Genomic DNA, 24133 nt, shown 5'->3' with positions numbered 1-24133 from the left:
TTTTGTGTTGGATACATGCGTTGTATGATGGTGTTGAAATTTTGAATTCTTTGTGGACTTGGAGTGGCTACTCCTTTTGATGTGTCTATTATGGCTCCCAGGTATTGTTGTACCTTGCGTGGCAGAATTTTGGATTTTGTGAAATTGACGGTGAACCCTAGTTTGAAGAGGGTTTGTATGATATGATTTGTGTGATTTGAGCACTCTATTAACGAATGGGCCTTGATTAGCCAGTCGTCTAGATATGGGAACACATGTATTTGCTGCCTTCTGATGTGTGCAGCGACTACCGCTAGACATTTGGTAAAGACTCTTGGTGCGGTTGTTAATCCGAAAGGCAGTACCTTGAATTGGTAATGTATTCCTTTGAATACAAACCTTAGGTATTTCCTGTGCGATGGGTGTATTGGTATATGGAAATAAGCATCCTTGAGGTCTAAAGTTGCCATGTAGTCGTGCAGCTTTAGCAATGGCAATACTTCTTGTAGTGTGACCATGTGGAAGTGGTCTGATTTGATGAAAGTGTTGACTACTCTGAGGTCTAGGATTGGTCTCAGTGTTTTGTCCTTCTTTGGTATCAGAAAGTACAGTGAGTAAACTCCTGTGTTTATTTGTGTGTTTGGCACTAATTCGATTGCATTCTTTTGCAATAGTGCCTGCACTTCTATCTCTAGGAGATTGGAATGGTGTGTTGTTAAATTTTGTGCTTTTGGTGGTATGTTTGGAGGGAACTGTAGAAATTCTATGCAGTAACCATGTTGGATAATTGCTAGAACCCAAGTGTCTGTAGTGATTTTCTCCCATGCTCTGTAATAATGACCTATTCGTCCCCCCACTGGTGTTGTGTGGAGGGGGTGAGTGACATGTGAGTCACTGTTTAGTAGTAGGGGTTTTGGGGCTTTGGAATCTTCCTCTATTTCTAGGGAATTGCCCTCCTCTATATTGTCCCCGAAAACCTCCTCTATACTGTCCTTGGTAACTGGACGGTGTGGCTTGTGAGGTGCTGGCTTGTGTGCTTTGACCCCGAAACCCCCCTCGAAAGGGCGTTTTACGGAATGAGCTGTAATTCCCTCTGCTCTGCGGGGAGTAGAGTGCGCCCATGGCTTTGGCAGTGTCCGTATCTTTTTTGAGTTTCTCAATCGCTGTGTCCACTTCTGGACCGAACAGTTCTTTTTCATTAAAAGGCATATTGAGAACTGCTTGTTGAATCTCTGGTTTAAATCCAGACGTTCGGAGCCATGCATGCCTTCTGATAGTTACAGATGTATTAATTGTCCGTGCAGCTGTATCTGCAGAGTCCATGGAGGAGCGGATCTGGTTGTTGGAGATGGCCTGTCCCTCCTCAACCACTTGTTTTGCCCTATTTTGGAAGTCTTTGGGCAGATGTTCAATGAGATGTTGCATCTCGTCCCAGTGGGCTCTGTCATAGCGCGCAAGTAGTGCTTGGGAGTTCGCGATGCGCCACTGGTTTGCAGCTTGTGCTGCGACTCTCTTACCAGCTGCATCAAACTTGCGGCTTTCTTTATCTGGGGGTGGTGCATCTCCAGATGTGTGAGAGTTGGCCCTTTTCCTAGCTGCTCCTACAACAACAGAGTCTGGTGGCAGCTGTGTTGTGATGAAAGCCGGGTCCGTAGGAGGCGGCTTATACTTTTTTTCCACCCTTGGTGTGATTGCCCTACTTTTGACCGGGTCCTTAAATATGTCTTTTGCGTGCCGGAGCATACCAGGGAGCATAGGCAGGCTTTGGTAGGAGCTGTGGGTGGAGGAGAGTGTGTTGAACAAGAAATCATCCTCGACCTGTTCTGAGTGGAGGCTTACGTTGTGAAATTGTGCTGCTCTAGCCACCACCTGAGAGTACGCGGTGCTGTCTTCTGGTGGAGATGGTTTTGTAGGGTATGCCTCTGGGCTGTTATCTGACACTGGGGCGTCGTATAGGTCCCATGCGTCCTGGTCTTGGTCACCCTGGCTCATGGTGGTGTGAGCTGGGGAGTGTAATGGCGTTTGTGCTGGTGAAACGTTAATCACGGGCGGAGGAGAGGGTGGTGGTGTAACTCTTTTCACCACTTTTGGTTGTGGTGCTTGTTCCGTCTGGAACTCCAACCTTCTCTTTCTCCTAATGGGGGGAAGGGTGCTTATTTTTCCTGTCCCCTGCTGAATGAAGATACGCTTTTGCGTATGGTCCGCATCAGTTGCTTGTAGCTCTTCCTCAAACCTATGCTTCTGCATTTGGGAGGTTAGCGAGTGCTCTTCTGTATAAGAGCCTGAAGCTGGGTCGCTTGCAGTTTGTTTCGGCGTCGAAACTGTGTCTGCGTGTTTTTTCGGCTCCGAGGTGACTTTTTTCCTTTTCGGGGCCGAAACCTCTCGGCGTCGATCTGTTTCGGTGCCGCTGTCTCGGCGTCGAGCCGTGTCCACACCGGCATCTCGGTGTCGAGGCTTGTCTCCAGCACTTTCTCGGTCCCGAGAAGGCTGCGTGCCGGTGTCTCGACCGGAGTCGGACGATCTCGGCACTGTTTGGGCCTTTTTCGGTGCCGACGGTCGGTCACCGATTTTATGGGTTGAGCCATGGCCTGGTGGCAGTGGCGTCCCCTGGGCCTTGTAAATGTTTCTTTGTGTGGTTTTCGACGTCTTACTCACGGTTTGTGTATCGTCGAATCCTTCGGAGTCTGAGTCTTGGATCGAGAAGGTACCTTCCTCTTCCTGTTCCTCGAACTCCCGTCGGGCTGTCGGTGCGGACGCCATTTGAAGTCTTCTGGCTCGACGGTCTCGGAGTGTTTTTCGGGACCGGAACGCACGACAGGCCTCGCAGGTGTCTTCGCTGTGCTCAGGTGACAGGCACAGGTTGCAGACCAAGTGTTGGTCTGTGTAGGGGTATTTATTGTGGCATTTGGGGCAGAAACGGAACGGGGTCCGTTCCATCGGCGTTCTTCAGCACGCGGTCGGGCCGACCAGGCCCCGACGGAGGATCGAAAAATTACCCCGAAGGGCACCGGAGCTCTTCGATCTTCGATGCGGTGTTGAATGTAAGTATGCCGATCCCGAACGCAACAATACCGACGAAAATCTTCCGAAATTAACTATTTTTTCTGTTCCGAAACTCGGAGCGACAGGAACACGTCCGAACCCGATGGCGGAAAAAAAACAATCGGAGATGGAGTCGACGCCCATGCGCAATGGAGACAAAAGGAGGAGTCACTCGGTCCCGTGACTCGAAAGACTTCTTCGAAGAAAAACAACTTGTAACACTCCGGCCCAACACCAGATGGCGAGCTATTGCAGAACATGCGTATCTACAGCGACAGATGCCATCGAACATATATTTTTCTATACAAAAACCTATTGGCTGGAATTGTCTCGGAGTGTGTGTTTTCTCATTTATTGCCTGTGTGTATGTACAACAAATGCTTAACACTACTCCTTTGATAAGCCTACTGCTCGACCACACTACCACAAAATAGTGCATTAGTATTATCTCTTTTTGCCACTATCTTACCTCTAAGGGGAACCCTCAAATTCTACATGTAATACTTTGCATGAAAGGTATTGCAGGTAAGTACTTTAGGAACTTTGAATAATCACAATAGCATATATACTTCTCAAATAAAACACATATAGCTATTTTAAAACTAGACAGTGCAATTTTCACAGTTCCTAGGGGAGGTAAGTAATTGTTAGTTCTTGCAGGTAAGTAAACCACCTACGGGGTTCAAGTTTGGGTCCAAGGTAGCCCACCGTTGGGGGTTCAGAGCAACCCCAAAGTTACCACACCAGCAGCTTAGGGCCGGGCAGGTGCAGAGTTCAAAGTGGTGCCCAAAACGCATAGGCTTCAATGGAGAAGGGGGTGCCCCGGTTCCAGTCTGCCAGCAGGTAAGTACCCGCGTCTTCGGAGGGCAGACCAGGGGGGTTTTGTAGGGCACCGGGGGGGACACAAGTTAGCACAGAAAGTACACCCTCAGCAGCACGGGGACGGCCGGGTGCAGTGTGCAAACACACGTCGGGTTTTCAATTGGAATCAATGGGAGACCAAGGGGTCTCTTCAGCGATGCAGGCAGGCAAGGGGGGGGGGGGGGGGGGGCTCCTCGGGGTAGCCACCACCTGGGCAAGGGAGAGGGCCTCCTGGGGGTCACTCCTGCACTGGAGTTCTGATCTTTCAGGTCCTGGGGGCTGCGGGTGCAGGGTCTTTTCCAGGCGACAGGATCTGGAAGTCAGGCAGTCGCGGTCAGGGGGAGCCTCGGGATTCCCTCTGCAGGCGTCGCTGTGGGGCTCAGGGGGGACAACTTTGGTAACTCACAGTCTCGGAGTCGCCGGGGAGTCCTCCCTGAAGTGTTGTTTCTCCACCAGTTGAGCCGGGGGCGTCGGGTGCAGAGTTGCAAGTCTCACGCTTCTGGCGGGAAATGCAGTTGTCTTTAAGTTGTTTCTTTGGAAACAAAGTTGCAGTCTTGGGTGAACGGGGCCGCTGTTCTCGGGAGTTTCTTGGTCCTTTTAGAGCAGGGCAGTCCTCTGAGGATTCAGAGGTCGCTGGTCCTGGGGAAAGCGTCACTGGAGCAGTTTTCTTCTGAAGGGGGGAGACAGGCCGGTAGGGCTGGGGCCAAAGCAGTTGGTGTCTCCGTCTTCTCTGCAGGGTTTTTCAGCTCAGCAGTCCTCTTCTTCTTAGGTTGCAGGAATCTGAGTTCCTAGGTTCAGGGGAGCCCCTAAATACAGAATTTAGGGGTGTGTTTAGGTCAGGGAGGGCAGCAGCCAATGGCTACTAGCCCTGAGGGTGGCTACACCCTCTTTGTGCCTCCTCCCAAAGGGAGGGGGTCACATTCCTATCCCTATTGGGGGGGATCCTCCATCTGCAAGATGGAGGATTCCTAAAAGTCAGAGTCACTTCAGCTCAGGTTGCCTTAGGGGCTGTCCTGACTGGCCAGTGACTCCTTGTTTTTCTCATTATCTCCTCCGGCCTTGCCGCCAAAAGTGGGGCCGTGGCCGGAGGGGGCGGGCAACTCCACTAGCTGGAGTGCCCTGTGGTGCTGGAACAAAGGGGGTGAGCCTTTGAGGCTCACCGCCAGGTGTTACAGCTCCTGCAAGGGGGGAGGTGATAAGCATCTATACCCAGTGCAGGCTTTGTTACTAGCCACAGAGTGACAAAGGCACTGTAGGAAGTTGGCTCTGTATGTGCTATTTCAAAGTAAGGAATAGCATGCACAGAGTCCAAGGGTTCCCCTTAGAGGTAAAATAGTGGTAAAAATAGATAATACTAATGCTCTATTTTGTGGTAGTGTGGTCGAGCAGTAGGCTTATCCAAGGAGTAGTGTTAAGCATTTGTTGTACATACACAAGACAATAAATGAGGTACACACACTCAGAGACAAATCCAGCCAATAGGTTTTTATATAGAAAAATATCTTTTCTTAGTTTATTTTAAGAACCACAGGTTCAAATTCTACATGTAATATCTCATTTGAAAGGTATTGCAGGTAAGTACTTTAGGAACTTCAAATCATCAAAATTGCATGTATACTTTTCAAGTTATTGACAAATAGCTGTTTTAAAAGTGGACACTTAGTGCAATTTTCACAGTTCCTAGGGGAGGTAAGTATTTGTTAGATTAACCAGGTAAGTAAGACACTTACAGGGCTCAGTTCTTGGTCCAAGGTAGCCCACCGTTGGGGGTTCAGAGCAACCCCAAAGTCACCACACCAGCAGCTCAGGGCCGGTCAGGTGCAGAGTCCAAAGTGGTGCCCAAAACACATAGGCTAGAATGGAGAGAAGGGGGTGCCCCGGTTCCGGTCTGCTTGCAGGTAAGTACCCGCGTCTTCGGAGGGCAGACCAGGGGGGTTTTGTAGGGCACCGGGGGGGACACAAGTCCACACAGAAATTTCACCCTCAGCGGCGCGGGGGCGGCCGGGTGCAGTGTAGAAACAAGCGTCGGGTTCGCAATGTTAGTCTATGAGAGATCTCGGGATCTCTTCAGCGCTGCAGGCAGGCAAGGGGGGGATTCCTCGGGGAAACCTCCTCTTGGGCAAGGGAGAGGGACTCCTGGGGGTCACTCCTCCAGTGAAAGTCCGGTCCTTCAGGTCCTGGGGGCTGCGGGTGCAGGGTCTCTCCCAGGTGTCGGGACTTTGGATTCAAGGAGTCGCGGTCAGGGGAAGCCTCGGGATTCCCTCTGCAGGCGGCGCTGTGGGGGCTCAGGGGGAACAGGTTTTTGTACTCACAGTCTTAGAGTAGTCCTGGGGTCCCTCCTGAGGCGTCGGATCTCCACCAGCCGAGTCGGGGTCGCCGGGTGCAGTGTTGCAAGTCTCACGCTTCTTGCGGGGAGCTTGCAGAGTTCTTTAAAGCTGCTGGAAACAAAGTTGCAGCTTTTCTTGGAGCAGGTCCGCTGTCCTCGGGAGTTTCTTGTCTTTTCGAAGCAGGGGCAGTCCTCAGAGGATGTCGAGGTCGCTGGTCCCTTCGGAAGGCGTCGCTGGAGCAGGATCTTTGGAAGGCAGGAGACAGGCCGGTGAGTTTCTGGAGCCAAGGCAGTTGTCGTCTTCTGGTCTTCCTCTGCAGGGGTTTTTCAGCTAGGCAGTCCTTCTTCTTGTAGTTGCAGGAATCTAATTTTCTAGGGTTCAGGGTAGCCCTTAAATACTAAATTTAAGGGCGTGTTTAGGTCTGGGGGGTTAGTAGCCAATGGCTACTAGCCCTGAGGGTGGGTACACCCTCTTTGTGCCTCCTCCCAAGGGGAGGGGGTCACAATCCTAACCCTATTGGGGGAATCCTCCATCTGCAAGATGGAGGATTTCTAAAAGTTAGAGTCACCTCAGCTCAGGACACCTTAGGGGCTGTCCTGACTGGCCAGTGACTCCTCCTTGTTATTCTCATTATTTTCTCCGGCCTTGCCGCCAAAAGTGGGGCCTGGCCGGAGGGGGCGGGCAACTCCACTAGCTGGAGTGTCCTGCTGGGTTGGCACAAAGGAGGTGAGCCTTTGAGGCTCACCGCCAGGTGTGACAATTCCTGCCTGGGAGAGGTGTTAGCATCTCCACCCAGTGCAGGCTTTGTTACTGGCCTCAGAGTGACAAAGGCACTCTCCCCATGGGGCCAGCAACATGTCTCGGTTTGTGGCAGGCTGCTAAAACTAGTCAGCCTACACAGATAGTCGGTTAAGTTTCAGGGGGCACCTCTAAGGTGCCCTCTGTGGTGTATTTTACAATAAAATGTACACTGGCATCAGTGTGCATTTATTGTGCTGAGAAGTTTGATACCAAACTTCCCAGTTTTCAGTGTAGCCACTATGGTGCTGTGGAGTTCGTGTTTGACAGACTCCCAGACCATATACTCTTATGGCTACCCTGCACTTACAATGTCCAAGGTTTTGTTTAGACACTGTAGGGGTACCATGCTCATGCACTGGTACCCTCACCTATGGTATAGTGCACCCTGCCTTTAGGGCTGTAAGGCCTGCTAGAGGGGTGTCTTACCTATACTGCATAGGCAGTGAGAGGCTGGCATGGCACCCTGAGGGGAGTGCCATGTCGACTTACTCGTTTTGTCCTCACTAGCACACACAAGCTGGTAAGCAGTGGGTCTGTGCTGAGTGAGAGGTCTCCAGGGTGGCATAAGACATGCTGCAGCCCTTAGAGACCTTCCCTGGCATCAGGGCCCTTGGTACTAGAAGTACCAGTTGCAAGGGACTTATCTGGATGCCAGGGTCTGCCAATTGTGGATACAAAAGTACAGGTTAGGGAAAGAACACTGGTGCTGGGGCCTGGTTAGCAGGCCTCAGCACACTTTCAATTGTAAACATAGCATCAGCAAAGGCAAAAAGTCAGGGGGCAACCATGCCAAGGAGGCATTTCCTTACACAACCCCCCCCCAAACGAAAGAGGATGAGACTAACCTTTCCCAAGAGAGTCTTCATTTTCTAAGTGGAAGAACCTGGAAAGGCCATCTGCATTGGCATGGGCAGTCCCAGGTCTGTGTTCCACTATAAAGTCCATTCCCTGTAGGGAGATGGACCACCTCAACAGTTTAGGATTTTCACCTTTCATTTGCATCAGCCATTTGAGAGGTCTGTGGTCAGTTTGAACTAGGAAGTGAGTCCCAAAGAGGTATGGTCTCAGCTTCTTCAGGGACCAGACCACAGCGAAGGCCTCCCTCTCAATGGCACTCCAACGCTGCTCCCTGGGGAGTAACCTCCTGCTAATGAAAGCAACAGGCTGGTCAAGGCCATCATCATTTGTTTGGGACAAAACTGCCCCTATCCCATGTTCAGAGGCATCAGTCTGCACAATGAACTGCTTAGAATAATCTGGAGCTTTGAGAACTGGTGCTGAGCACATTGCCTGTTTCAGGGTGTCAAAGGCCTGTTGGCAGTCCACAGTCCAGTTCACTTTCTTGGGCATTTTCTTGGAGGTGAGCTCAGTGAGGGCTGTCACAATGGATCCATATCCCTTCACAAACCTCCTGTAGTACCCAGTCAAGCCAAGGAATGCCCTGACTTGAGTCTGGGTTTTTGGAGCTACCCAGTCCAGAATAGTCTGGATCTTGGGTTGGAGTGGCTGAACTTGGCCTCCACCTACAAGGTGTCCCAAGTAAACCACAGTTCCCTGCCCTATCTGGCATTTGGATGCCTTGATAGAGAGGCCTGCAGATTGCAGAGCCTTTAAAACCTTCCTCAGGTGGACCAGGTGATCCTGCCAGGTGGAGCTAAAGACAGCAATATCATCAAGATAAGCTGTGCTAAAGGACTCCAAGCCAGCAAGGACTTGATTCACCAACCTTTGGAAGGTGGCAGGGGCATTCTTTAAACCAAAGGGCATAACAGTAAACTGATAATGCCCATCAGGTGTGGAGAATGCTGTCTTTTCTTTTGCTCCAGGTGCCATTTTTATTTGCCAGTACCCTGCTGTCAAGTCAAAGGTACTTAGAAATTTGGCAGCACCTAATTTATCAATGAGCTCATCAGCTCTTGGAATTGGATGAGCATCTGTCTTGGTGACAGAATTGAGCCCTCTGTAGTCCACACAAAACCTCATCTCTTTCTTTCCATCTGTGGTGTGAGGTTTGGGGACTAAGACCACTGGGCTAGCCCAGGGGCTGTCAGAGCGCTCAATGACTCCCAATTCCAGCATCTTGTGGACTTCCACCTTGATGCTTTCCTTAACATGGTCAGACTGTCTAAAGATTTTGTTCTTGACAGGCATGCTGTCTCCTGTGTCCACATCATGGGTACACAGGTGTGTCTGACCAGGGGTTAAGGAGAAGAGTTCAGGAAACTGTTGTAGGACTCTCCTACAATCAGCTTGCTGTTGGCCAGAGAGGGTGTCTGAGTAGATCACTCCATCTACTGTACCATCTTTTGGGTCTGATGACAGAAGATCAGGGAGAGATTCACTCTCTGCCTCCTGATCTTCATCTGTTACCATCAACAGATTGACATCAGCCCTGTCGTGGAAGAGCTTAAGGCGGTTTACATGGATCACCCTTTTGGGGCTCCTGCTTGTGCCCAGGTCCACCAAGTAGGTGACCTGACTCTTCCTCTCTAGTACTGGGTAAGGGCCACTCCATTTGTCCTGGAGTGCCCTGGGAGCCACAGGCTCCAGAACCCAGACTTTCTGCCCTGGTTGGAACTCAACCAGTGCAGCCTTTTGGTCATACCAAAACTTCTGGAGCTGTTGGCTGGCCTCAAGGTTTTTGGTTGCCTTTTCCATGTACTCTGCCATTCTAGAGCGAAGGCCAAGTACATAGTCCACTATGTCCTGTTTAGGCTCATGGAGAGGTCTCTCCCAGCCTTCTTTAACAAGGGCAAGTGGTCCCCTTACAGGATGACCAAACAGAAGTTCAAAGGGTGAGAACCCTACTCCCTTCTGTGGTACCTCCCTGTAAGCGAAAAGCAGACATGGCAGGAGGACATCCCATCTCCTTTTGAGTTTTTCTGGGAGCCCCATGATCATGCCTTTTAATGTCTTGTTGAATCTCTCAACTAAGCCATTAGTTTGTGGATGGTAAGGTGTAGTGAATTTATAAGTCACTCCACACTCATTCCACATGTGCTTTAGGTATGCTGACATGAAGTTGGTACCTCTGTCAGACACCACCTCCTTAGGGAAACCCACTCTGGTAAAGATACCAATGAGGGCCTTGGCTACTGCAGGGGCAGTAGTCGACCTAAGGGGAATAGCTTCAGGATACCTGGTAGCATGATCCACTACTACCAGGATATACATATTTCCTGAGGCTGTGGGAGGTTCCAGTGGACCAACTATGTCCACACCCACTCTTTCAAAGGGCACCCCCACCACTGGAAGTGGAATGAGGGGGGCCTTTGGGTGCCCACCTGTCTTACCACTGGCTTGACAGGTGGGGCAGGAGAGGCAAAACTCCTTAACCATGTTGGACATATTGGGCCAGTAGAAGTGGTTGACTAACCTCTCCCACGTCTTGGTTTGTCCCAAATGTCCAGCAAGGGGAATGTCATGGGCCAATGTTAGGATGAACTCTCTGAACAGCTGAGGCACTACCACTCTCCTAGTGGCACCAGGTTTGGGGTCTCTGGCCTCAGTGTACAGGAGCCCATCTTCCCAATAGACCCTATGTGTTCCATTTTTCTTGCCTTTGGACTCTTCAGCAGCTTGCTGCCTAAGGCCTTCAAGAGAGGGACAGGTTTCTTGTCCCTTACACAGCTCTTCCCTTGAGGGTCCCCCTGGGCCTAAGAGCTCAACCTGATAAGGTTCAAGTTCCAAAGGCTCAGTTCCCTCAGAGGGCAGAACTTCTTCCTGAGAAGAGAGGTTCCCTTTCTTTTGCTGTGTTGCAGTTGGTTTCCCAACTGACTTTCCTGTTCTCTTGGTAGGCTGGGCCATTTTTCCAGACTCCAGCTCTACTTTTTCACCCTGTGCCTTGCATTGTGCTCTTGTTTTCACACACACCAGTTCAGGGATACCCAGCATTGCTGCATGGGTTTTCAGCTCTACCTCAGCCCATGCTGAGGACTCCAGGTCATTTCCAAGCAGACAGTCCACTGGGATATTTGAGGAGACCACCACCTGTTTCAGGCCATTGACCCCTCCCCATTCTAAAGTAACCATTGCCATGGGATGTACTTTTCTCTGATTGTCAGCGTTGGTGACTGTGTAAGTTTTTCCAGTCAGGTATTGGCCAGGGGAAACCAGTTTCTCTGTCACCATGGTGACACTGGCACCTGTATCCCTCAGGCCCTCTATTCTAGTCCCATTAATTAAGAGTTGCTGTCTGTATTTTTGCATGTTAGGCGGCCAGACAGCTAGTGTGGCTAAATCCACCCCACCCTCAGAAACTAGAGTAGCTTCAGTGTGGACCCTGATTTGCTCTGGGCACACTGTTGATCCCACTTGGAGACTAGCCATACCAGTGTTACCTGGATGGGAGTTTGGAGTGGAACCTTTCTTGGGACAGGCCTTGTCTCCAGTTTGGTGTCCATGCTGTTTACAGCTATGACACCAGGCCTTTTTGGGATCAAAGTTTTTACCCTTGTACCCATTGTTTTGTGAAGAGGCTCTGGGCCCACCCTCCTGTGCAGGTTTTTGGGGGCCTGTAGAAGACTCTTTACTATTTTTAGTTTTGGTTGTCTCATCACCCTTCTGCTGGGGAGTCTTTGTGACCCCTTTCTTTTGGTCACCCCCTGTTGAAGTCTTGGACACCCTTGTCTTGACCCAATGGTCCGCCTTCTTTCCCAATTCTTGGGGAGAAATTGGTCCTAGGTCTACCAGATGCTGATGCAGTTTATCATTGAAACAATTACTTAACAGGTGTTCTTTCACAAATAAATTGTACAGCCCATCATAATTACTTACACCACTGCCTTGAATCCAACCATCTAGTGTTTTCACTGAGTAGTCAACAAAGTCAACCCAGGTCTGGCTCGAGGATTTTTGAGCCCCCCTGAACCTAATCCTGTACTCCTCAGTGGAGAATCCAAAGCCCTCAATCAGGGTACCCTTCATGAGGTCATAAGATTCTGCATCTTGTCCAGAGAGTGTGAGGAGTCTATCCCTACACTTTCCTGTGAACATTTCCCAAAGGAGAGCACCCCAGTGAGATCTGTTCACTTTTCTGGTTACACAAGCCCTCTCAAAAGCTGTGAACCATTTGGTGATGTCATCACCATCTTCATATTTAGTTACAATCCCTTTGGGGATTTTCAACATGTCAGGAGAATCTCTGACCCTATTTATGTTGCTGCCACCATTGATGGGTCCTAGGCCCATCTCTTGTCTTTCCCTCTCTATGGCTAGGATCTGTCTTTCCAAAGCCAATCTTTTGGCCATCCTGGCTAACTGGATGTCCTCTTCACTGGAGTTATCCTCAGTGATTTCAGAGTTGTTGGTCCCTCCTGTGAGGGAACCAGCATCTCTGACTATTATTTGTGGAGTCAGGGCTTGAGAAGCCCTGCTCTCCCTAAGTAGGACTGGAGGGGGGGAATTTCCCTCCAAGTCACTATCTTCATCCTCTGAGTTGCCATCCTCAGAGGGGTTGGCCTTTTCAAACTCTGCCAACAGCTCCTGGAGCTGTACTTTGGTAGGTTTGGGGCCCATTGCTATTTTCTTTAGTTTACAGAGTGACCTTAGCTCTCTCATCTGTAGATGGAGGTAAGGTGTGGTGTCGAGTTCCACCACATTCACATCTGTGCTAGACATTATGCTTCTAAAAGTTGGAATACTTTTTAAGAAACTAAGACTGGTTCTAGAATCTAATTCAAACTTTTACAAACTTTTAAACTCTAAAAGACAATGCTAAACAGGGACTTAACACACAAGGCCCTAGCAGGACTTTTAAGAATTTAGAAAACTTTTCAAATTGCAAAAATCAATTTCTAATGACAATTTTGGAATTTGTCGTGTGATCAGGTATTGGCTGAGTAGTCCAGCAAATGCAAAGTCTTGTACCCCACCGCTGATCCACCAATGTAGGAAGTTGGCTCTGTATGTGCTATTTCAAAGTAAGGAATAGCATGCACAGAGTCCAAGGGTTCCCCTTAGAGGTAAAATAGTGGTAAAAATAGATAATACTAATGCTCTATTTTGTGGTAGTGTGGTCGAGCAGTAGGCTTATCCAAGGAGTAGTGTTAAGCATTTGTTGTACATACACAAGACAATAAATGAGGTACACACACTCAGAGACAAATCCAGCCAATAGGTTTTTATATAGAAAAATATCTTTTCTTAGTTTATTTTAAGAACCACAGGTTCAAATTCTACATGTAATATCTCATTTGAAAGGTATTGCAGGTAAGTACTTTAGGAACTTCAAATCATCAAAATTGCATGTATACTTTTCAAGTTATTGACAAATAGCTGTTTTAAAAGTGGACACTTAGTGCAATTTTCACAGTTCCTAGGGGAGGTAAGTATTTGTTAGATTAACCAGGTAAGTAAGACACTTACAGGGCTCAGTTCTTGGTCCAAGGTAGCCCACCGTTGGGGGTTCAGAGCAACCCCAAAGTCACCACACCAGCAGCTCAGGGCCGGTCAGGTGCAGAGTCCAAAGTGGTGCCCAAAACACATAGGCTAGAATGGAGAGAAGGGGGTGCCCCGGTTCCGGTCTGCTTGCAGGTAAGTACCCGCGTCTTCGGAGGGCAGACCAGGGGGGTTTTGTAGGGCACCGGGGGGGACACAAGTCCACACAGAAATTTCACCCTCAGCGGCGCGGGGGCGGCCGGGTGCAGTGTAGAAACAAGCGTCGGGTTCGCAATGTTAGTCTATGAGAGATCTCGGGATCTCTTCAGCGCTGCAGGCAGGCAAGGGGGGGATTCCTCGGGGAAACCTCCTCTTGGGCAAGGGAGAGGGACTCCTGGGGGTCACTCCTCCAGTGAAAGTCCGGTCCTTCAGGTCCTGGGGGCTGCGGGTGCAGGGTCTCTCCCAGGTGTCGGGACTTTGGATTCAAGGAGTCGCGGTCAGGGGAAGCCTCGGGATTCCCTCTGCAGGCGGCGCTGTGGGGGCTCAGGGGGAACAGGTTTTTGTACTCACAGTCTTAGAGTAGTCCTGGGGTCCCTCCTGAGGCGTCGGATCTCCACCAGCCGAGTCGGGGTCGCCGGGTGCAGTGTTGCAAGTCTCACGCTTCTTGCGGGGAGCTTGCAGAGTTCTTTAAAGCTGCTGGAAACAAAGTTGCAGCTTTTCTTGGAGCAGGTCCGCTGTCCTCGGGAGTTTCTTGTCTTTTCGAAGCAGGGGCAGTCCTCAGAGGATGTCGAGGTCGCTGGTCCCTTCGGAAGGCGTCGCTGGAGCAGGATCTTTGGAAGGCAGGAGACAGGCCGGTGAGTTTCTGGAGCCAAGGCAGTTGTCGTCTTCTGGTCTTCCTCTGCAGGGGTTTTTCAGCTAGGCAGTCCTTCTTCTTGTAGTTGCAGGAATCTAATTTTCTAGGGTTCAGGGTAGCCCTTAAATACTAAATTTAAGGGCGTGTTTAGGTCTGGGGGGTTAGTAGCCAATGGCTACTAGCCCTGAGGGTGGGTACACCCTCTTTGTGCCTCCTCCCAAGGGGAGGGGGTCACAATCCTAACCCTATTGGGGGAATCCTCCATCTGCAAGATGGAGGATTTCTAAAAGTTAGAGTCACCTCAGCTCAGGACACCTTAGGGGCTGTCCTGACTGGCCAGTGACTCCTCCTTGTTATTCTCATTATTTTCTCCGGCCTTGCCGCCAAAAGTGGGGCCTGGCCGGAGGGGGCGGGCAACTCCACTAGCTGGAGTGTCCTGCTGGGTTGGCACAAAGGAGGTGAGCCTTTGAGGCTCACCGCCAGGTGTGACAATTCCTGCCTGGGAGAGGTGTTAGCATCTCCACCCAGTGCAGGCTTTGTTACTGGCCTCAGAGTGACAAAGGCACTCTCCCCATGGGGCCAGCAACATGTCTCGGTTTGTGGCAGGCTGCTAAAACTAGTCAGCCTACACAGATAGTCGGTTAAGTTTCAGGGGGCACCTCTAAGGTGCCCTCTGTGGTGTATTTTACAATAAAATGTACACTGGCATCAGTGTGCATTTATTGTGCTGAGAAGTTTGATACCAAACTTCCCAGTTTTCAGTGTAGCCACTATGGTGCTGTGGAGTTCGTGTTTGACAGACTCCCAGACCATATACTCTTATGGCTACCCTGCACTTACAATGTCCAAGGTTTTGTTTAGACACTGTAGGGGTACCATGCTCATGCACTGGTACCCTCACCTATGGTATAGTGCACCCTGCCTTTAGGGCTGTAAGGCCTGCTAGAGGGGTGTCTTACCTATACTGCATAGGCAGTGAGAGGCTGGCATGGCACCCTGAGGGGAGTGCCATGTCGACTTACTCGTTTTGTCCTCACTAGCACACACAAGCTGGTAAGCAGTGGGTCTGTGCTGAGTGAGAGGTCTCCAGGGTGGCATAAGACATGCTGCAGCCCTTAGAGACCTTCCCTGGCATCAGGGCCCTTGGTACTAGAAGTACCAGTTGCAAGGGACTTATCTGGATGCCAGGGTCTGCCAATTGTGGATACAAAAGTACAGGTTAGGGAAAGAACACTGGTGCTGGGGCCTGGTTAGCAGGCCTCAGCACACTTTCAATTGTAAACATAGCATCAGCAAAGGCAAAAAGTCAGGGGGCAACCATGCCAAGGAGGCATTTCCTTACAGGCACTCTCCCCATGTGGCCAGCAACATGTCTTGAGTGTGGCAGGCTGCTAAAACCAGTCAGCCTACACGGGTAGTTGGTTAAGGTTTCAGGGGGCACCTCTAAGGTGCCCTCTGGGGTGTATTTTACAATAAAATGTACAGTGGCATCAGTGTGCATTTATTGTGCTGAGAAGTTTGATACCAAACTTCACAGTTTTCAGTGTAGCCATTATGGTGCTGTGGAGTTCGTTTTTGACAGACTCCCAGACCATATACTCTTATGGCTACCCTGCACTTACAATGTCTAAGGTTTTGCTTAGACACTGTAGGGGCACAGTGCTCATGCACTGGTGCCCTCACCTATGGTATAGTGCACCCTGCCTTAGGGCTGTAAGGCCTGCTAGAGGGGTGACTTATCTATACTGCATAGGCAGTGGGAGGTTGGCATGGCACCCTGAGGGGAGTGCCATGTCGACTTACTAGTTTTGTCCTCACCAGCACACACAAGCTGGCAAGCAGTGTGTCTGTGCTGAGTGAGGGGTCCCCAGGGTGGCATAAGATATGCTGCAGCCCTTAGAGACCTTCCCTGGCATCAGGGGTACCAGTTACAAGGGACTTACCTGGATGCCAGGGTGTGCCAATTGTGTAAACAAAAGTACAGGTTAGGGAAAGAACACCGGTGCTGGGGCCTGGTTAGCAGGCCTCAGCACACTTTCAAATCAAAACCTAGCATCAGCAAAGGCAAAAAGTCAGGAGGTAACCATGCCAAGGAGGCATTTCCTTACACGTGTACACTGTCCGCAGTTCAGTCCGAGCTTACAACATTTCCTTAGAGCTCAATAATAAACAAAATCATAAAATAACACACCTCTCATACAACAAAAGTTAAAATCCTTAGCAAGCATATGTAGATGCATAGATTTGAGCCCACAGATTTAGGTATCCAAGATACAAGAGTTTATTCTGTAGCAGTGCAATCATTCATGTATTTCTAGATGCTGTATGACAATAGAACAAGGCAAAGTTGCACAGATTACCATTTATTATTATTATTATTATTTTTTTTTTTTTTTTAGGTACGGGCAAAATATGTGATTTAACTTGAATCACAGGATCTCGAGCTGATGCAGAGACTGGAAATCAGTTCAGCTTTGGCCGTAATACCTCTCCCCTGCCACAGGATTGAACTCATCTTCATCCATACCACCCTCTAGTCAGCTATGTGTGTGCAAATGTACTTTGGACCAGGAGCTGTCTACTGCACAGTCACTGCAAACAAAAGAAGTTTCGGAGATTAGCCTACGTTTGTAAGGGGATATAGACAATGAAAAGCTACAGCACAGATGAGGTGCTGTTAAGCACAGCTTTTGTTTTGTGTTTTCTTATTTCGAGACCATTTAAATTAATGGGAAGTGGAGTGGGGCCCTAAATCTCCAGGGGAGGGCAATCAGCCCCAAAGCCTCAATGTCAGGAGGGCATGTTTCCCATTCACTCTTGATGAGTCGGCCCCTCCTCCTCCCAGGGGTGTAAATGGCCAGTAAGATTATCGGGGGGGGGTGGGGATATGTACGTCTTCATTTGTATGTGGTTTTGTTTTTGGTAACGCGCTATTTGTCCATGTGAACTTACTAGTACAGACTTTGGCTGGAATCTAATTTATAGACGTTTTCTCTGTAGTTCAGCATGACTTGGGTTGGTGAGACCTAAATATCTGCAGAGCATACATTTACATAATAATTTTACCTTGGTTTGCTTTTCATGCTGTAGTCTAAAGGCTGGCCAGTTGCAGGTTAACAAAGTCAACGGTATACAATCTAATGATCAGACAAATGAGATGCTCAGCCATCCACTCCTGGTGGAGTAAAACATATGACACCTTAATTTCGGCAACGGGCGCATTAACCACCAGCGATGTCTCATCAAGCTAGGCATAAGTTTAATGCATTATTTATCACTCACCATACCTCGTTTCGCTGCAAACGTTATGTAAGAAATAGAGTGGTTGCAGTTTTCTACATTCATCCACCTGCTCCGTTCTGCAGTCATGATTCACTAGCTACCGGTTTCGCTGTGTTTGGATACATGTTTTTCACACATGCCTTATTATGTTGAGCAGTTTCACACATTTCGTTTCCACGGCAGGTTAAGCCCGCAGACAAAAAACTCTGTCCTCCTGATTAGAAGATTGCCAAAAGATTCTGCAGTGTCTATCTTCTTTCCCTTTTATTATTCTAACCCGAGTTGTCTATCAACATTCAACGCAGGGCAAAGGGTGCAGACACTGTAGACCCACTGTGCTCAAGTAGAGCCTATTGAACTAGACAGGTGGATTTTTTTTGTAAGACAAGTAGATTTATTAAGCGACTTGTCCCATGGACAAGTATGTATGTTAATAAATTCCAAACCTCTGCGTTCCAAACGGAAGCAGAGCAGCAGATGCTCACCGAGGTTGCCACCTTGCCAGAGTTTTATTCACTGTTAAAAAGCAAAACAAGGAAATTAAAGGGGGCAGAGTTAAAGCCACAACAATTAATGCAAATAGCTCTGCATTCTAAGCAGAGCCTGGGAGCTTTTGTTAGGGTTCAATGGGGGACCAGATGTTCGACGGACAATGGCAGGATGAATGCAAAAGAATGTCTTGGGAGGAGGTGAGAGGGATGAATGCTGCAATAAAATGCAAGCAACTACAAGAGTGAACCTGAACATGCACCCACAGTGTAACACGAGCAGGAAAGAAATGAAAAAAATAGTCCCCAAAGAAACAGATAAACAACAATAAGCATAAAGATACAGTACTGGGTCCCTGCTCTGTGGGAGGACACAAAAAGGAGGGACAAAGAGGAAGGACTGACCACTAGCAGGCAAAGATTTTTAAAGGACACTAACACAAATTAAAAGCGGTTGGTGGGCTGTAAGCACACAAAGAAGTATATACAACAGGTCTCGAAACCTCGACCTAAAAATCTGTTAATAGATCAGTCACATTATAAACACAAGTCCACAAGCTGCAGAACACAGGACAGTAAGACTTAACTGCAGAGTAAAATCTAGACATTAAGCTAAGCACATTACATACATACCATCATCTGGATCCTTAGGAACAAAGCTCTTCCCCTGTATTTCATCCAGGACCTCTTCGAGTATATCAGTTTGCCCCTTTGCTGCAGAAACTTAGGAAACAAATGCACAAGAAATTTTCTATAAAACTCAAAGCAAAGTTTCACATAAAGGAGGAATAGGGTTTTTGATGAATACATACCACTCTTATAAAAAATTCCGAGCAGGTGATCATATGAAGCAAGGCTTGGTTCTGAAATCAGGAACAGCTTCAGTTAACATACTAGTTCATAGCAACCATATTCTGACCAGACTGGAAACATTTGTCTTTAAACAAACATTACTTCAATGTATGCATTTAGCAGCTATTTTTGAACAATTATGACATAAAATGTGAACATACAGGTGGCTATTGACACTAGGTGGGAACAACGCAAATTTCACATGTCAAAAACTATGCATATATTGACTTCAATGCTTCTTACTGATAATCTAAACTACACTTAAATGTACTGCAGTCAAGACTAGAGGGACTACAAGGCTAGATTATGGTTGAATACAGATTTTAATACGCTTTAGAAGACTAACTAGGTACCAAACTAATACTTTTGCTCCTGGGACTTCTTGAACAGGAAGGCACGTGGAATAAAGGAACAGTAAAACCTTCCCCAGATGCTAACTGAAGGTCTAAAAATGATTACAAAAAAGATACTCGGCAGCAGGTAAAGCTCAGACAAAACATGAGAACGACAGCACATCTTATTTAGTAAACGTATAGAACCACAATGCAGCAGGAGAGGTGGAGCAAAACACACTACTCAATTCACATAAGAAAGGGCAGACTGAACTATTTCTTCAGTCTGAATAAGTGTGATTTTCCTTAACTTCCGTTTACAATTACCAAAGATTGTTTGTCTGACAGCTAGGTCAAGATTTTTTTTTACCTATGTTGAGAGCTTTCATTTCACCCAACGTGTATAAAGCTGGAGACCTGCCGACTGCACTACATCTTCTCAGTCCCTTCAGTACAGCATTGAATGTCAGGAGGTTTGGTTGCACCTTCTGCTGCATCATATCCTTTAAGAGCTCCTACAGAGGGACACCCAAGATTATTAGTTTTAAAGCACTGAACAAAGGCTCATTCAAATAGCAGAAATAAAAACATCTGTTACTAGTCACTTACATAACAAAGAGGAGTATGAAGGCAGTAACTAAACCGACCAGCACAGAGGCATAGCTGTCATTGCAGGTATGCCCTCACATGTACTATTAAGCATCCTGTCTTAGGGCTGACAGAGCTGCTGTAGGGGTGACTTACAAATATTACATGCAGTGGTAGGGGACAAGGCACACAGGGATGTGCAAAATGTCACTTTTTCACTTTTGATAATGTTTAGTGTTAATGGCATATAGTGTAGAGATGTGGAGTGTCATAGTGGAATTAAGTAGAGGAGAGTGGCGTAAAGTTGAATAGCAAAGAGTGTAGTATGGCAGGGTGGACTGGCATATAGTGTAGTGGCGTAGAGAAGACTAAAGTACAGTGCAGTGGTGTACAGTGGAGTGGCAGAGTGGAACAGTGTAGAGATTAGTGTCGTACAGTGGAGCAGCATAGAGTGGAAGGGTGTACAGTGTACTGCCGTACACTGGAGTGTCATAAGATGGAGTGGCATAGAGTGTAATAGCGTAAACTGAAGTGGTCCTAGTACAGTGAGTAGCGTGGAGTGGGAAGGTGTTGCATTCACTCAGACAGTTACACACCCAATCACACCGTCACACTCTGTAGGAAGTTGGCTCTGTATGCACTATTACAAAGTAAGGAATAGTATGCACAGAGTCCAAGGGTTCCCCTTAGAGGTAAGATAGTGGCAAAAAGAGATAATACTAATGCTCTATTTTGTGGTAGTGTGGTCGAGCAGTAGGCTTATCAAAGGAGCAGTGTTAAGCATTTGTTGTACATACACAAGCAATAAATGAGGAACACACACTCAGAGACAATTCCAGGCCAATAGGTTTTTGCATAGAAAAATCTCTTTTCTTAGTTTATTTTAAGAACCACAGATTCCAATTTTACATGTAATACTTCAAATGAAAGGTATTGCAGGTAAGTACTTTAGGAACTTTGAATAATCACAACAGCATATATACTTTTCAAATAAATCACATATAACTATTTTAAAACTGGACACTGTGCAATTTTCAACAGTTCATGGGGGAGGTAAGTATTTGTTAGTTCTTACAGGTAAGTAAACCACCTACGGGGTTCAAGTTTGGGTCCAAGGTAGCCCACCGTTGGGAGTTCAGAGCAATCCCAAAGTTACCACACCAGAAGCTCAGGGCCGGTCAGGTGCAGAGGTCAAAGTGGTGCCCAAAACGCATAGGCTTCAATAGAGAAGGGAGTGCCCCGGTTCCAGTATGCCAGCAGGTAAGTACCCGTGTCTTCGGAGGGCAGACCAGGGGGGTTTTGTAGGGCACCGGGGGGGGGGGGGGACACAAGTTAGCACAGAAAGTACACCCTCAGCAGCACGGGGGCGGCCGGGTGCAGTGCGCAAACACACGTCGGGTTTCCAATGTAAATCAAAGGGAGACCAAGGGGTCTCTTCAGCGATGCAGGCAGGCAAGGGGGGGGGGGGGGGGGGGGGTGCTCCTCGGGGTAGCCACCACCTGGGCAAGGGAGAGGGCCTCCTGGGGGTCACTCCTGCACTGGAGTTCCGATCTTTAAGGTCCTGGGGGCTGCGGGTGCAGAGTCTTTTCCAGGCGTCGGGATCTGGGAGTCAGGCAGTCGCGGTCAGGGGGAGCCTCGGGATTCCCTCTGCAGGCGTCGCTGTGGGGGTTCAGGGGGGGCAACTCTGGCTACTCACAGTCTCGTAGTCGCCGGGGGGTCCTCCCTGAAGTGTTGTTTCTCCACAAGTCGAGCCGGGGGCGTCAGGTGCAGAGTTGCAAGTCTCACGCTTCCGGCGGGAAACGCAGTTGTCTTGAAGTTGCTTCTTTGGAATCAAAGTTGCAGTCTTGGGTGAACAGAGCCGCTGTCCTCGGGAGTTTCTTGGTCCTTCTAGAGCAGGGCAGTCTTCTGAGGATTCAGAGGTCGCTGGTCGTGGGGAAAGCGTCGCTGGAGCAGTGTCTTTTCGAAGTGGGGAGACAGGCCGGTAGAGCTGGGGCCAAAGCAGTTGGTGTCTCCGTCTTCTCTGCAGGGTTTTTCAGCTTAGCAGTCCTCTTCTTCTTAGGTTGCAGGAATCTGAGTTCCTAGGTTCAGGGCAGCCCCTAAATACAGAATTTAGGGGGGTGTTTAGGTCAGGGAGGGCAGTAGCCAATGGCTACTAGCCCTGAGGGTGGCTACACCCTCTTTGTGCCTTCTCCCAAGGGGAGGGGGTCACATTCCTATCCCTATTGGGGGGGATCCTCCATCTAAAAGTCAGAGTCACTTCAGCTCAGGTTGCCTTAGGGGCTGTCCTGACTGGTCAGTGACTCCTCGTTTTTCTCATTATCTCCTCCGGCCTTGCCGCCAAAAGTGGGGCCGTGGCCGGAGGGGGCGGGCAACTCCACTAGCTGGAATGCCCTGTGGTGCTGTAACAAAGGGGGTGAGCCTTTGAAGCTCACCGCCAGGTGTTACAGCTCCTGCAAGGGGGAGGTGATAAGCATCTCCACCCAGTGCAGGCTTTGTTACTAGCCACAGAGTGACAAAGGCACTCTCCCCATGTGGCCAGCAACATGTCTCGAGTGTGGCAGGCTGCTACAACCAGTCAGCCTACACGCGTAGTTGGTTAAGGTTTCAGGGGGCACCTCTAAGGTGCCCTCTGGGGTGTATGTTACAATAAAATGTACACTGGCATCAGTGTGCATTTATTGTGCTGAGAAGTTTGGTACCAAACTTCCCAGTTTTCAGTGTAGCCATTATGGTGCTGTGGAGTTCGTGTTTGACAGACTCCCAGACCATATACACTTATGGCTACCCTGCACTTACAATGTCTAAGGTTTTGCTTAGACACTGTAGGGGCACACTGCTCATGCACTGGTGCCCTCACCTATGGTATAGTGCACCCTGCCTTAGGGCTGCAAGTCCTGCTAGAGGGGTGACTTATCTATACTGCATAGGCAGTGTGAGGTTGGCATGGCACCCTGAGGGGAGTGCCATGTCGACTTACTCGTTTTGTCCTCACCAGCACACATAAGCTGGAAAGCAGTGTGTCTGTGCTGAGTGAGGGGTCCCCAGGGTGGCATAAGATATGCTGCAGCCCTTAGAGACCTTCCCTGGCATCAGGGCCCTTGGTACCAGGGGTACCAGTTACAAGGGACTTACCTGGATGCCAGGGTGTGCCAATTGTGTAAACAAAAGTACAGGTGCTGGGGCCTGGTTAGCAGGCCTCAGCACACTTTCAAATCAAAACATAGCATCAGCAAAGGCAAAAAGTCAGGGGGTAACCATGCCAAGGAGGCATTTCCTTACACACTCCCAATCACAGACTCACTGACACCCTGATGCACCCACTCACAGATCTGCGCACATACTGACGCACCCACTAAAATGCTGATGTATACACTCTCACATCCAAATAGACACTGACAGCCACTCTCACCCCCAGATACATCCTCTCACACCTATTCTCACACCCAGAGAGGCTGCAGCTAACTTCCGCCATGCATGCGTAAAGGGCCGTGCACAGCATCGGGTTGGGTGGTTAGGGGGGGTTGGCCGCAGGGACTAGCTGCAGGCTGGCTCTAGCGGGAAACCCGTACTGCGCACAGGAGAAGGCCATGCACGGTGCAAGGTTGGTTGCTTATAGGGGGTTTGCCTCAGGACCTGGCTGCAGGCCAGGCCCTGTGGCCAAACCCTGCCACGCACAGCCAAAGGCTGTGCGCGGCAGTGGCTGAATTCACATATAGCAATGAAAATTACTAACCACAGAAATTCCCTAATACAAGGTTATAGTTAGGTTGTGAATTTACAAAACCATAGAAATTCAACAGTTATAGTTAAGAGTTCTTTCAAGTAATTAAAACGCGTGCCCTAAGGTAACTGTAACTCGCGCCTTCGCCATGCACAGCTAATTACTCCACATATTATATCACTGATGACATATGTAAGGAAATGCCTCCTTGGCATGGTTGCCCCCTGACTTTTTGCCTTTGCTGATGCTATGTTTACAATTGAAAGTGTGCTGAGGCCTGCTAACCAGGCCCCAGCACCAGTGTTCTTTCCCTAACCTGTACTTTTGTATCCACAATTGGCAGACCCTGGCATCCAGATAAGTCCCTTGTAACTGGTACTTCTAGTACCAAGGGCCCTGATGCCAAGGAAGGTCTCTAAGGGCTGCAGCATGTCTTATGCCACCCTGGAGATCTCTCACTCAGCACAGACACACTGCTTGCCAGCTTGTGTGTGCTAGTGAGGACAAAACGAGTAAGTCGACATGGCACTCCCCTCAGGGTGCCATGCCAGCCTCTCACTGCCTATGCAGTATAGGTAAGACACCCCTCTAGCAGGCCTTACAGCCCTAAGGCAGGGTGCACTATACCA

The 24133-nt window shown here is 48.9% G+C and overlaps 1 protein-coding gene across 1 annotated transcript in view; it reads right to left on the bottom strand.

Moving 5' to 3' along the window:
- Nucleotides 1–24133, bottom strand: part of PTCD3 (pentatricopeptide repeat domain 3) — a 181814-nt gene that overhangs the window by 93583 nt on the left and 64098 nt on the right. The window contains exons 13-15 of the mRNA XM_069204302.1: nt 19566–19710; nt 18824–18874; nt 18645–18734 (exon numbers count right to left, since the gene is read on the bottom strand). Of these exons, the coding sequence (XP_069060403.1) occupies nt 18645–18734; nt 18824–18874; nt 19566–19710 (286 nt within the window). The remainder of the gene's footprint in view (nt 1–18644; nt 18735–18823; nt 18875–19565; nt 19711–24133) is intronic.

The sequence above is a fragment of the Pleurodeles waltl genome, chromosome 1_2, assembly GCF_031143425.1.
Source record: "Pleurodeles waltl isolate 20211129_DDA chromosome 1_2, aPleWal1.hap1.20221129, whole genome shotgun sequence".
NCBI classification, from domain to species: domain Eukaryota; kingdom Metazoa; phylum Chordata; class Amphibia; order Caudata; family Salamandridae; genus Pleurodeles; species Pleurodeles waltl.
This window is presented reverse-complemented; position numbering and strand designations above follow the sequence as displayed.